Source organism: Nelumbo nucifera, chromosome 3, assembly GCF_055504915.1.
Source record: "Nelumbo nucifera cultivar China Antique chromosome 3, China Antique-T2T, whole genome shotgun sequence".
Lineage (NCBI taxonomy): Eukaryota > Viridiplantae > Streptophyta > Magnoliopsida > Proteales > Nelumbonaceae > Nelumbo > Nelumbo nucifera.
In genome coordinates this window covers 14,328,588-14,341,216 of record NC_142651.1, presented here as the reverse complement: position 1 = coordinate 14,341,216, position 12,629 = coordinate 14,328,588, and the positions used below count along the sequence as shown (strand labels likewise).

At 38.3% G+C, this 12,629-nt stretch overlaps 1 protein-coding gene across 2 annotated transcripts in view; it reads right to left on the bottom strand.

Annotated features, from left to right (window-relative positions):
• Positions 1-216: 216 nt before the first annotated feature.
• LOC104597243 (S-adenosyl-L-methionine-dependent methyltransferases superfamily protein) overlaps positions 217-12,629 on the bottom strand; it is a 26,042-nt gene continuing 13,629 nt past the window's right edge. For both annotated transcript variants that reach the window (XM_010258700.3, XM_010258708.2), the window contains 2 exons: positions 11,487-11,601; positions 217-1,365 (listed from right to left, as the gene is read on the bottom strand). In XM_010258700.3, coding sequence (XP_010257002.1) covers positions 583-1,365; positions 11,487-11,576 — 873 coding nt within the window. In that variant the 5' untranslated portion in view covers positions 11,577-11,601 and the 3' untranslated portion in view covers positions 217-582. The remainder of the gene's footprint in view (positions 1,366-11,486; positions 11,602-12,629) is intronic.

Here is a 12,629-nt window from a genome sequence, read left to right as displayed (position 1 = left end):
GGTCCGCTACCTCAAGCATGAAAGACCAAGAAACAGTGGGCATTACTTGCTACGTTGCTGGTAATAAGTAACAGTTCCTAATATCAATTTTCCAGTACAACTGCTAGTTTCTGAAATTAACTATTTAAATTTCTAGATAGGCAAGACAACGAGAAACATAATGATGTCAATAAACTAAACAGTAGGGATCAATTGGCAGCCAAAGGAAGATAGTAGTGGCAGTGTAGAAAGGCTTAAAACGTCAATATATCAAATGGTTAAGATAACCTTATCAGGCAAAGTTCTTATCCAAAGGTCTCCTGTGGCCCTTGATCAAGCTGAGAGAATTAGTAAGATTTTTGGGCTATGGTTCACTAATGATGTAACATGAACAATTCAGGTATGAACACAATAGAGCACATAGTACCAATTACAGAGATGCATTCTTCACCTTTAGCAAGAGAATTTTGAAAGAATGCTGGTCTTCAGTAGTGCTCTGAGGTAATATTTGTCAATATCATTCTTCCCACCAAACATAACAGATTGAAATTTACTCGTGCATCCAATAATACGAGGAATGAAGAATGACTCCTTCCTCCACATTTAGTAGCTGTTGTTGTCATTCCTCCAGAAAGCCAAGCGAGGAAATTGCGAAAATAGAGATTCCATTACTGTTGTGGAAGTTGTTCTGCTTGTTGTTGTTGGCTCCCTTGCTCCCACTTGAATATCAGAATCCCGCCAGAACTTCACAACATGGAGGCTCTCTTCTTCTGTTGACCTCTGTACAATTATCCGAGAAGCATAGCCTTTCTCCCTCATAGCAAGGCATATCTGTGAGGGGTTATTTGCTGCTAGCATTACCATGTACAACCAGCCCCTATCTGATAAAAGCTTGTCTGCAATGGGTAGGATCCTATCAATAACCCTCCGCCCATTCTCTCCTCCTGCCCAAGCAGAAGTAATTCCATCTCGACCAACCTCATCCTCAGGTGTCGGTACATAAGGTGGGTTCACAACCATTACATCCACAATCCCTGACAGTCGCCTTTCTAAACCAGATGCAATATCAGTAGATATCACCTCTGCATGCACTCCATGTGCCTTCAGTGTCTCACTAGTCACTTGCACAGCATGTGGGTTGATATCAGTAGCAATATAGTGGACACCGGCAACTTCTTGCCCAAGCATGATAGCCAGAGATGTGATAACATACCCACTGCCACAACCCACTTCCATGCATAATGATGGATGATGCTCTAACAGGTTAGTTCGATCAGCTAGTAGTGCATCAACCAGTGCAAAAGAATCATCACAGGGCTCATAAACTTCAGGATGGCTGCTCACAAGGCGGATCTGAGCACTTTTGGAATACATCTTGTATGAGACCTGTGGAGGCAACAAATTTTAGTTTCTCTTTGACGAAACATGCATATGACCAGAGACAACAAATACAAATAAGAGGACTTCTCAAACTAAATGGGTTCTGTATGATGGAGACCCCAACCAAGCGGGGGGGGACAAAGGCTGACTGTATAAACTGAGTGAAAAAGGCATATTCCTCTTTGATGACAAGAACCAAAATTCTGGATTCAACTCTCAACAGATAGATGACCAGTGATCTTAACTTTTCACCGCAGAAGTTTATCTTGCAGAGACCATGTGAGACAAAGAAAGAAAGAAAGAAAGAAAAGAGTGTGCAAGATCTCAATGACTTGCCAACTCAGAATAAAGGAAGAATTTGGAAGGTTGTTTGCAATTGAAGGGAACAGGATGGAGCCAATAAGTGAAGCTGTCATGTTTGCAAAGAAAATGGATGAAGAGGAGAATAGGTAAAGGACTCCCCACCTAGTGGATTCTTGAAATTAAACTTTGATGGATGTAGTAGGGGAAACCTGGGACAATCGGGGATCGGGGGTGTTTTTAGGGATGAAAATGGGGTTATCTCTGCTATGTTCTCAGGCCCAATTGGAGTGGGTGACTCTCTTAGAGCTGAGATCTGTGCAGTTATGGAAGGAGTCCGGAAAGCTAAGGAATTGAACATCAAGAAACTCATAATTGAAGGGGATTCAGAGGTGGTGATAGGGTGGCTGACTAAAGATCAAAATGATTTATGGAAGTATAATAATGAGAAGAGGAAATTCAAGTGGCTGGTGCGGGAGATGGAAGTTAAGACATGTTGGATTAAAATATCAGCAAATTCCCTATCTGATGGTTTAGCTAAACAAGGGGCAGAAAGGGATTCATTGTTTTGGGCTAAGCTGTAACGTTAGTGTCTTTGTCTTTTTCTTTTTTCCTTTCTTGAAGCTCTTTGTGACTCTTGGAAGATAAGTGTGTTTGTCTTCCACTTGTAAATTTTATACTGATGAATTAATGAAAGTGTTATTGATAAAAAAAAAGAATAGGTAAAGGACTCTTTTTGCAAGTATTTATATAGAAATGTATGCACGAGCATGAGTTGAGCACATGAGAGAGAGGTGGCAAAAAATCACATGTACTGGTATAGAAAGTTTGAGAGGAGGCAAGCTAGGTGAGACGTTAGCAAAAGAGATTGATTTCTCTTCTTCAAACCCCAGGTAGCTTTACATTTTTTTTTTATTTTTAGTGCCCTCATACACAGTAAAAAATGATCTGATCACACACACCCAAGTCACTAGAGTGGGACCATGGAGTGGAAACAAAAACCAATGGAGTACCAAATTTGAAAAGTTCCAAAGCCTTGAAGCATTAATTGAGTTTGTTGTATGCATACTTGTAGACATATTTATGTATATACAAAGTATATTTATACATATAAATTTAAAAAAGGGTTACATGTAAATAATATGAATTTGGCTATATTTTAAAATAATTTTACTTCATTAAACAATTATGGACAATAAGAATGAATTAGAGGTGGGTGGAATGGTGGATAGAGAGAGAGAGAGAAAGATTCCTATTAGTGCATAACTAAAAAAGGAAAGCACATTTTACAGTCTCCTATACAAGCCTTTTTTCCCTCGTCATACCAAAGCTGTACCATGCATTGTGCCAAGCATGCTGGAACCTTGGTCCTTATTTATTTGAAGAAAGTAAGATGAAATTTTATTAAAATCAATGTTGGTACAATTACAATAGGATTACAAGCAAAACAGAAGACCCAGGGGACAGCTGCAACCAGGTACACGACTCAAGGAAGACAACAGAAACAACAACTCTCGCCACCTAAACAAACTCTGGCTTTCAAAGAATGCCCTGACAAATGAGTTCTTGAAGTTTTTATCAAATTGAAACTCAGGATCCAACTCTCACCACCACCCTGCTGACCAGATCTTCTACCTAAAGAGCTTTCAAATAATCTACAGTGCCTCTCCATCCAGATAGACCACAAAACTGCTGCTGCAATAATGGCAGCCCACATAGTCTTTTCCTTCCTTGACAGACCATCCACCATCCAAGCTCGAGCAGTTGTTTTAATTGAATGTGGTTTAACCCAACACAAACTCCTGACCTTGAAGAAATATATCCAAACTTTATACATGAAGGTACAATGGATAAGGACAGAAAATTAATCAAATGATGCAAGTTTCAAAAGTTTTTGGCTTTTTGCCAGGCTAAAGTTGGGAGTATTTGGGACGGGGCTAAGAAGGGGAAGAAGATTAAAAAAAAGCGTCTCAGGTAAGAAGGGCTCTGTGTTAGACAATGGACATGCTGAGGAAATGGATAAAGCTTGAGCACCGCTTCTCATCAGAAATGGATGATTGGGTTCAGGGTGTTTTTTTTATCATTGTATAAAGGCAGGGGTTGGGAGGGTTGTTGGAACTGCATATTATTGTTTGTCTTTGTGTGATTTGTGGAAGGGATCTTCACCATATTTGACGTGAAATTTTCTGTTGTATTTGGGGTGGCATTTTCAGGATGTCATTTTTTTTATTGTAGGGCTGTTTATCTTTTGTCCAAAGGGTTTGATGTTAGAGTGGGTTTGTTCTTTGCTTGGTGATGTGTTATCACCCTGTTGTTTCCTCTTTTCTCCTCTTTCTTAATAAAGTTTATTTTTTATTTAGGTTGTGTTTGGTTGCAGTGCAATTTTATTTGCATTAGTACAAATGCATAGGAGTACAAATGATAAAAATGCAAATTCTCATTTAATTTTGTTTTGGGTTTTACTTTATTTTGATTCATGTGTTAATTTACTTCATTTATACTGCAATCAAACAAAATAAGCTAAACTTTGAAACAAAAATAAGTGAGAATTTACACTCAAATCATTTGTACTGCCATAGTTTTGCATTAGTGCAAATTTATTTGCATCACAACCAAACACAACCTTATCTTCAAAAAAATGGATAAAGATGTGGTCTGTTGTCTCCTCTACATTGCAGAGGCCACACCATGCATCTTGAATCACTAATCCTCTACAGATTAATTTGTCCTCGGTCAAGCATTTCCAATGCTGCTGTCCAACCCAAAAATGCAACCTTTGAAAGGGCCGAGGACTCCCGGATTGCTTTGTAAGGAAAAGGGCTAGATCTTGTGTTGATAGATGATTAACAAATGACTTGACAGAGACACACCCATCCTTAGTCCATCTCCAAATCTTGGTCCTTATGTTATGAACCACAGTTTTTCAAAATTTCCAAATTGTGTTTAGATGGCATTGCCACCCTTCAACATTTGAATCACAATTTAGAATGAAAGTGTCCATTAGGGGTGGCAATTTTCAACCCAACCTGCTGAACCCACCAACCCACCCATTTACTTGGCAGGATGCTGATGGGTTGAATGACCTATTGGAAGGCTTAAATGGGTTGGATTGGATTGGTGGTACCCATTAAACCCAAAAAATAAAGCCACTTTCCTATTCAGGTGGTGGGTCAATAATTCAATTGTTCAAGTCAAACAAGTCAACCTGTGAGGTCATAATTAAATAATAAAAATGGAAAATGGATACAATGCAAAAATTACCAAAAAGATAAGAAGTTTATAAAAAATGGATCTCTTTCTAATATTATATATTCATCATACTAAACAAAATTAAGTGTGATAAAAAGAATTATTTTTTTTAATAATGGAAATGAAAAAAAAATACAAAAAATAATAAAACAATAAAAAAGATAAACTATCTAACCTGTTACCCACAAACTGAGTCAAACGGTAGTTCAACTGATTGGTTAATAGGGCAATCAATTGACAGGGTTGGCCAGTCCAGTCAGCTAGTTCAACATGTAATTGACATTGCATCAGCCCAACCAAACAGGTCACTAAGATGGTGACAGCTTACCAGTCTTTACCGGCCAGTCCGCTAGGTTGTTGCAAGGTTGCTGGTCCAGTCAGCTGATTCAGCCACAGGTTGAAAACACACCTCTACTCTCTCTCCTCTTAGGGCATGTTCGTTTCCTCTTAACTCTTATCTCATAATAGGAATCTTTTAACTTTAAGAGAAAAATGCTTGTTCATTTCATCTTATCTCTTATCTCTTAAAGTGCAATCACACAACTTTTTGTTTTCCAATGATACCCCAAAAAAGACAAACAAAAACTCTCATACATGGGGTCAAAATGGATATTTTGATCATTTTCAGAATTCAGAACAACATTCTCTACATTCAGAGTTCAGAGGAAAGAAAAGTTCACCAATACCAATATACCCCTTAATGTAATTATTGCACTTTCAGATGTCAGATTTCAGAGCAAACGAACAGGCCCTAATTCTTTATTCATCATCTCATTGATTCCCATTTGCCCTTTAAATTAAAATAATGCAATAACTACAACCATTAACTATTTAACTCCATTTAATTGCTAATCCAAATGCTAAACTCCATTTAAGTTTCCCATGTACATAACTTGACAAACCCAAAACACCCAAATGAAGAACAATCATGTGTAGTGTTAGGCCATGTCTTGAAAAGGTATTAAAAATAGGTTGTTTAACTTTTAAGCCATCTTTTTATAAAACTAAAATTGTTAGAATGTTAATGGGTTAGGTCAAGGTGGGTTTGGGTTGATCCTAACCCATTAAGATTCATTTAAATGGGTCATAACAGTTTGGCAGGTTAGATGGATGGGTTGAAACTCAACCCAAATCCAACCCACCCAAACTTGCTCAATTGCCACCCCTAGCATCCATTAAGGGTGCAAGTCAGGTTGGCCCAAAGCTTTTCAGGTTGGGTTTGGGTCAGGTTGGCCCAGTGTTTTAAAAGCACAAGGTGCAAGGGTCAATTTGCATCTGAAGCGTAAAGCGCAAGGTGTGCCTCTTTGAAGCAAGGCACAAAAATTTAAAAAAAAAAAAGTCAGAAAAATAAAAAATGCCAAAAAAATTCAAAAAATATTGAACATAATATTAATAAAAAATATAAACTTTAAATTTTAAAATAAATGTTTTAAAAAAACTATTATCTAAAATTAAAATACATAAACATAACATGTAAAGCATATTCAAATGTGAATTTAAAAATAAAATCAAACATATAAAACATTTTCAAGCATGTAAAACCCACAATCTCTTTTTTTCCTCAATTGCATTACTTAAAGTAGCTAATGTGATGTAAAACATGTTACATTCCTGATTCTACGAGCCACCTTTGTGCCACGCCCCTCAAGGCAAGCCCAAACAAGTCCATGTTAGGGTCCTAAATTCTTAGTTCTAACAAAAAAAAATAATGGACCCTAACCTGAGGCGCATCAAGCATGCGCCTTTTGAAAGGGCTGCACCTAGGACCTGCGCGAGGCACCTACCCTAAAATGTGTCTCGCTTGTGCACCTAGGCACGCCTTTTAAATCACTGGGTTGGCCAAACTTCTCTACTTCCTTTTTGCCAAGTGTTCTTACTTTCTAGACTCCAGGGTTCAAGTTAAATCAATTTAGCACTATTATGTGTAAAAGAACATATTCATCATGTTTTAGAAAAAAAAAAAAAAAATTGCCTTTAAACTTGAAATTTTTGGCATACAATAGACATAAATACATATAGACAGATGCATACATACTTGCAGTGAAAAAAAAAACATAAATACATAGATATATGCATATATGGATGACTAGGTACATATACAAACATGAATACATACATATTGTAGTGCTCGGGTCAGCAGGGGACCTAAAGGGATCACCACCTAATTTTTACACAAAAATTAGGAAAAAGAGGAACAAGAGAGGAAAAAGGGGAGAGATGATTTTGGAAAACAGTTTTAGTCAAAACCAGAAACTTTAGTCCCAAAATCATTTAAGTGGCTCCAAAACCAATCTAGGTAAGTATTAGGGTACAACTGTGGAAGGGGTTGGGCACCACACCTTCTTGGAATCAAAATTTTGGCCTCTACTAATTCCCGGTTTTTGTTTACATCCAAAAAGAAATATAAAAAAATAAAAAGAAATGCCCAATCATATTACTTGATGATTTCTCATATTTCCTCTCAACCTTTGAATGCCATGGACAAGATAAGGGAGAGAATTCCATCCTTGAAATCCCAATTTCCTAGCATAGTCTACATGGCCTAAATGCAAGGCTATATGGTATGTTAAGATGCAAACAAGAAGATAAAAGCATTTACTTTATTATAATTCCTACAAGATGCATGAGCATATATGACTTCTATTAAGAGAAGAAAGAGATGTAAGCAAGTAGATAAGAGTATTCACCATTATGCTATGTGATGCATGAGCATGTGAGAAAATGCAAGCAAATAACTATGGAGACAATAGAAACCAATGGGGACCACCCCTAACCAAGCAAGCAAATGATTAAGGGGATTTAAACAAATAACTAGGAGAATTAAAACTAAAGGGGCTCTTCCTATTCATTGGATCACGTTCATACTCCATACAGATATGAGCCAATAAAAGACATCCCAAAACTATGCTATAATACTAAGCTAAGAACTAAATGCAAATAACTATGGACCAACCTCTAATGCAATATTTCCAAAAACAATCTTCTTACAGTACCCGCTTGTCTTCACAACTATGACTCAAACACCTCGGCCCAACCTCCAAAGCTTTAACTTGTCCCACACAAACCAAAGACCTCAAGAGAGTCTACGTGAACTGGAGACTTAAAAGGAGGCTAGGGCTGTTCATAAGAAGGCCCAACCCGACCAACCCGGACCGACCCAACCCGAGTCGGCCGGGTTTTCATCAGCACGGGTCAGTTTCGGGTTGTGCAAATTCCTAAACCGATATTCGGGTCGGTTTCGGTTTTCACACAAGAAAACCGAAACCGACCCGAACTGAACCGACTTAGTTCCTAGTTCAAACATGAAGTTCCAAAGCCCATTAGGCCACCTAGTTTTTGAATGGTTGCAATAAACTTTGGATTAGTGAATAGTGATTAATGAACAACTTTTGTGATTAACTTTTCATTTAAATTTTATCATAGGAGATGGCTGAAATGATGTTCAATTTATGACTGTTTTTAAAATTAGCAAGATTTTATCATAGGGATGAACTTAGAACCGAAACCGACCCAAACCGACCCAACCCGACTCAAACCGACCAGGTCGGTTTTGCTTAACACTGGGTCGGTTTCGGTTTCTATGTCAGGTAACCCGACCAGATCGGGTCGGTTGGAAAAACCGCAGTAAACCGACCCAACCCGACCTGTGAACAGCCCTAAAGAAGGCCCCTCAAGATCAAGAAGCAACACTCAGAAATTTAGAACAAGGAGAATCTTCTTCTCCTAAGAGTGGCTTGCTCTCCACAATGGGAGCTTCCACTCAATTGCACTTCTTGAGCATTGTGGTTTGTTCCTCACCAAGGCTCCTAAGACCCTTGTTTATAAAGTTGGGAGGGTCAAACTTCCAAAAGGGAAAATCTTGAACCTAGACATGGCTATGTCAAGGTGCCTCTTGAATTTGAATTAAATAAACTTTGATTCAATTTGGAAAGGTTCTAGAGGCATCTTTTGATTTTTGAAGGTCGAAATCAACACTTGAAACAAGTTTCCTGTAAGAAAAACACCCTAGAGGCGGTAAAAGGTTGAAAACACCAATCTGGGCATAATTATCAAAAAAAAAAAAAAAAAAAACATCAATCTGGGCATCTAGGAGTGAACAGTTGTGTGGCACACTGGATCAGCCACACAATGCTTCAGACCAGCCGCATGGCACTTTGACTAGCGAGCCTAGCAAGTGTTGATGCATGAGTTTAGTGTGTAGTTCTCTCCAAGCCAATCATTTTGATATATTATATCTTGAGAACGGACACCGGACCAAAAGTTATGGCTGATAGAAGTGTCAACACTCACTCAAACCCTGTTTTTGCCCGAGTCTTTGGTACTGCAACTACAAATTAGAGGTCCTCGTCCAGGTCTCAAGTCAGGTCCGAAAGGTGTCAAAACATAGTTTAGTACTTTAAACTATTTCTGGTTATTGATCCAAAAAAATTAGTTTAGCACTTTAAAATCCAAATTGGTCCCTAAAATGTGCATGAATACATGAGTCATGTAAACTATATGCAGATACCAAACTACAGGAATTCTGTGCAGTACGCGAAATTGTGCAACCACTTGCACAATTATGTGAATTGTGTGCCAAACATGCGCCAAGTGTGAGAAGTGTGTGAATTGTGTTCCAATTATGCAAAATGTGCATATTCATCAAAAAAATTATGCAAAATGTGCACACCATGAACAAGGATGGTTAAAATGGGGTGTCTACACATATATGCAGAAGTACTTACATACATGAATACATGTTTATATAATAGGATAAAGTACCTATTACCACCCTGAACATTGGGGATGGTGACACTTACCCCACTAAACTTTCATTTGCAACAAAAATCCCCCTGAACTTACAAATTCCAGCACTTTGTCCCCTCCATTAGCATTCTGTCAATTAACTTTCAAAAATATTCTCACCTGACTATCATGTGCTCATTAAACATTTCTAAATCATAATCTACCTTTTTCTTAATTCCAGGACTATTTTTCCTCCTCTCAATGACAAATTAAATCTAACCTTAAAAATATACTCTTCATCCTCTTCTCCACTGAACAGAAAACCAGAGTCTCTCTCCCCTCTTGTTTCTTCTTCTCCTCTTCTTCTTTCTTTCTCTCCTCCCCACCTCTCCACTACTGCAATTAACTCGAAAATAGAGTAGCCACCGCCCTCCCTCCCACCACTGTCAACCTGTATATGAACAGTTAAACTCACACCCAACACAGCACTCATTACAACCCTTTAAATAGTTTTGAGCAGAGAATTAGACATTCTTTGTGTATACATAATTCCTGCTCCGTCTTTGACCAAACGCCATAGCTACAGCATGGTTGACCAAATCAATGGCACCACCACTGGCAATTTGAGCCATGGATCATGTCCACTCCTTTGCTTTCTACCCTTTAACTTGTTTATAGTCGTAAGTATAGGAGGGCTCAGATTGCTCATTACCAGCCCACCTTTGACTACCAGTCTACCAGGGCCAGGCACCGAGTCTAGTCGTCAATTGACTGCATGGCCACTAGTTTGAACACGGCCAGCTTGGCCAACATTGCTTAGTAGACCTCCTTGAATCATAGCAATTTGTGGCCTTTTTTAGTTCAGACTTCAGAGAGAAAAACGAAGGAGAGAGAAGAAGCAACAATCTCAGAAGCGTTGCTGTCTCTTGAGAGGGTCTATGAGAGACCAGTTTTTCTCATTATTGCTTTCAGCTCATGGAATCCTGAATGGGTATTTTGTAACTTTATTTTCATCATTAACTCTGTTAACTGATAGGGACAATGTGTTCAAATCTAAAAGTTAATGGGGGTCTTTGTCGCAAAACAAGATTCAGGGAGTTAAGTGTCACCACCCCCAAAGTACAGGGTGGTAATCTGTAATGTATCCTATATAATATTTATACATGCAAATATGAAGTTAAGTTGGGTTCGGGTTGGGTCAGGCTCGTCAAGGCATCAACCCTAAACCAACCCAAAATTAAGTCAGATTCATACTTTTCAACTAACCCTATAACCCAAACTTCAACTCAACCCAGCCCAACCGGACTTTTTAAGGCTGGATACAGGCTAATCTGACCCAAGTTGCAGTCCTAGCATCCATGGAAGAACATAGGTTTGATTACCAAAGCAGTCAGACTAAGTGAAATCTAATTCCAGCCCACCCAAGATGAGCTGGTCCAAAAACTAAATTAACACAAGACACAAAAGAATGCATGCCAAACTAACTCCAGTAAAAGCATGTCAGTTGGATCTTGGATTACCCTAAGTGTCTGTTGGATCACCCATTTAACTAGCCTATTGTCATTTCCAAGGGAAAAGATAGTATGATGCAAACAAATGAATTGGGTGGCTAGTTTGGAATAGCCCAACATACAGCATGCTACGCATAATGTTGTATATAATTATTTATGATATCCTTTTTTTGATGAATTTATTTATGATATCCTTTGTTCATTAATAAAATCTTAACTGTTAATGATAAAAAAAGTGACCATTTGAACTAAGGAGTTTTGATTTTGTGACAAATGGTTCAGTTCTTTGAAAGTTTACAACAAGACATAACACTTTAAACAGTCCTCAGATTAGCAGCTTACTGGTTTACTGTTCCACTGGTCCCCTTCTTTAGTCCTGATGGAGGAGGGCATGGAGGAGCTTTCAGTCCTAACATCTATTTTTGGGTCCATTTCAGTTATCCCAAACTGCAACAACCTGTAGCAAAATTCAGCCAACAATCAGAATCCAACAGGGGATATGGATGCAACAATAAGATGCATACGGTAAAAGGGGTCCATATACGAAGATACACATAACAATGAAAGTATATGTGAGTGCAGCCTCAACCTCTTCGAATAAAACTTAGGCATATTGGTATCACCATGCCAAAAAAAGGAAAAAAGCAAAAAAAATAAGCAAAGAAAATCTTTCAACACCCTATCTTGCCAAGTCATTACTGGTCAAATCTATTTCTGTAGGGAACCATCCTATTTAGACCAACAGGGATGACAGAACTCCTCTTATCTCATTGAGGTAGTAGAAAGTCCCCAAGCTCCATGGCCCTCAGACATATCCATCACTTCATCTAATAACATTAACTAAGTCACCTTTGGTGGCCAAAAAAAACGAGACAAGACCTCCTAGCAATCCAAGCACCAGTACGAAGATCAAGAACTTTTTCTTTAGCAAAATTTGCAACTCAGAGCCAAGATAGGACCAAAGCATGCTTTCAGTGTACACTGGATGACCCAGGGTTGCCAACACAATGCCAAAAAAGATGGTAGTAATGATCCAATCTATCAAATCCTTTCAAAAAAAATTTAATTAAGCAAGAAACACTTCATGAAGCAAAAACCATAAAATCCTACAATCTGCATGTTTGCCTAGGAAGAACCATGAAATTTATTGCAATACATTATGCTAATGTTGACAGGATGACACTACCCCATTCTCCAACATGCTCTATATTTTGCTACTCCATCTGGATAATGCCTTTAAGGCCCACCTAGTCACAACAATGGAGCATCCTCTAACTAGAAAAGGATTGCAAAGAAAACTTTCCTCTAAAATAATAGCCCTTCTTCCAACCTTGTTTGAGTCTGACCCTAATAAATTTGGACATCAGTTTAATGATAACAACTTTATCACTTCCATGAATGCCTCCAGTTTGCCCCAAATGAGTTGACCATCAAGCATTCATCAAACTTGGACTTCAACAGGCAAGTAATGCATAACCAGTTGCT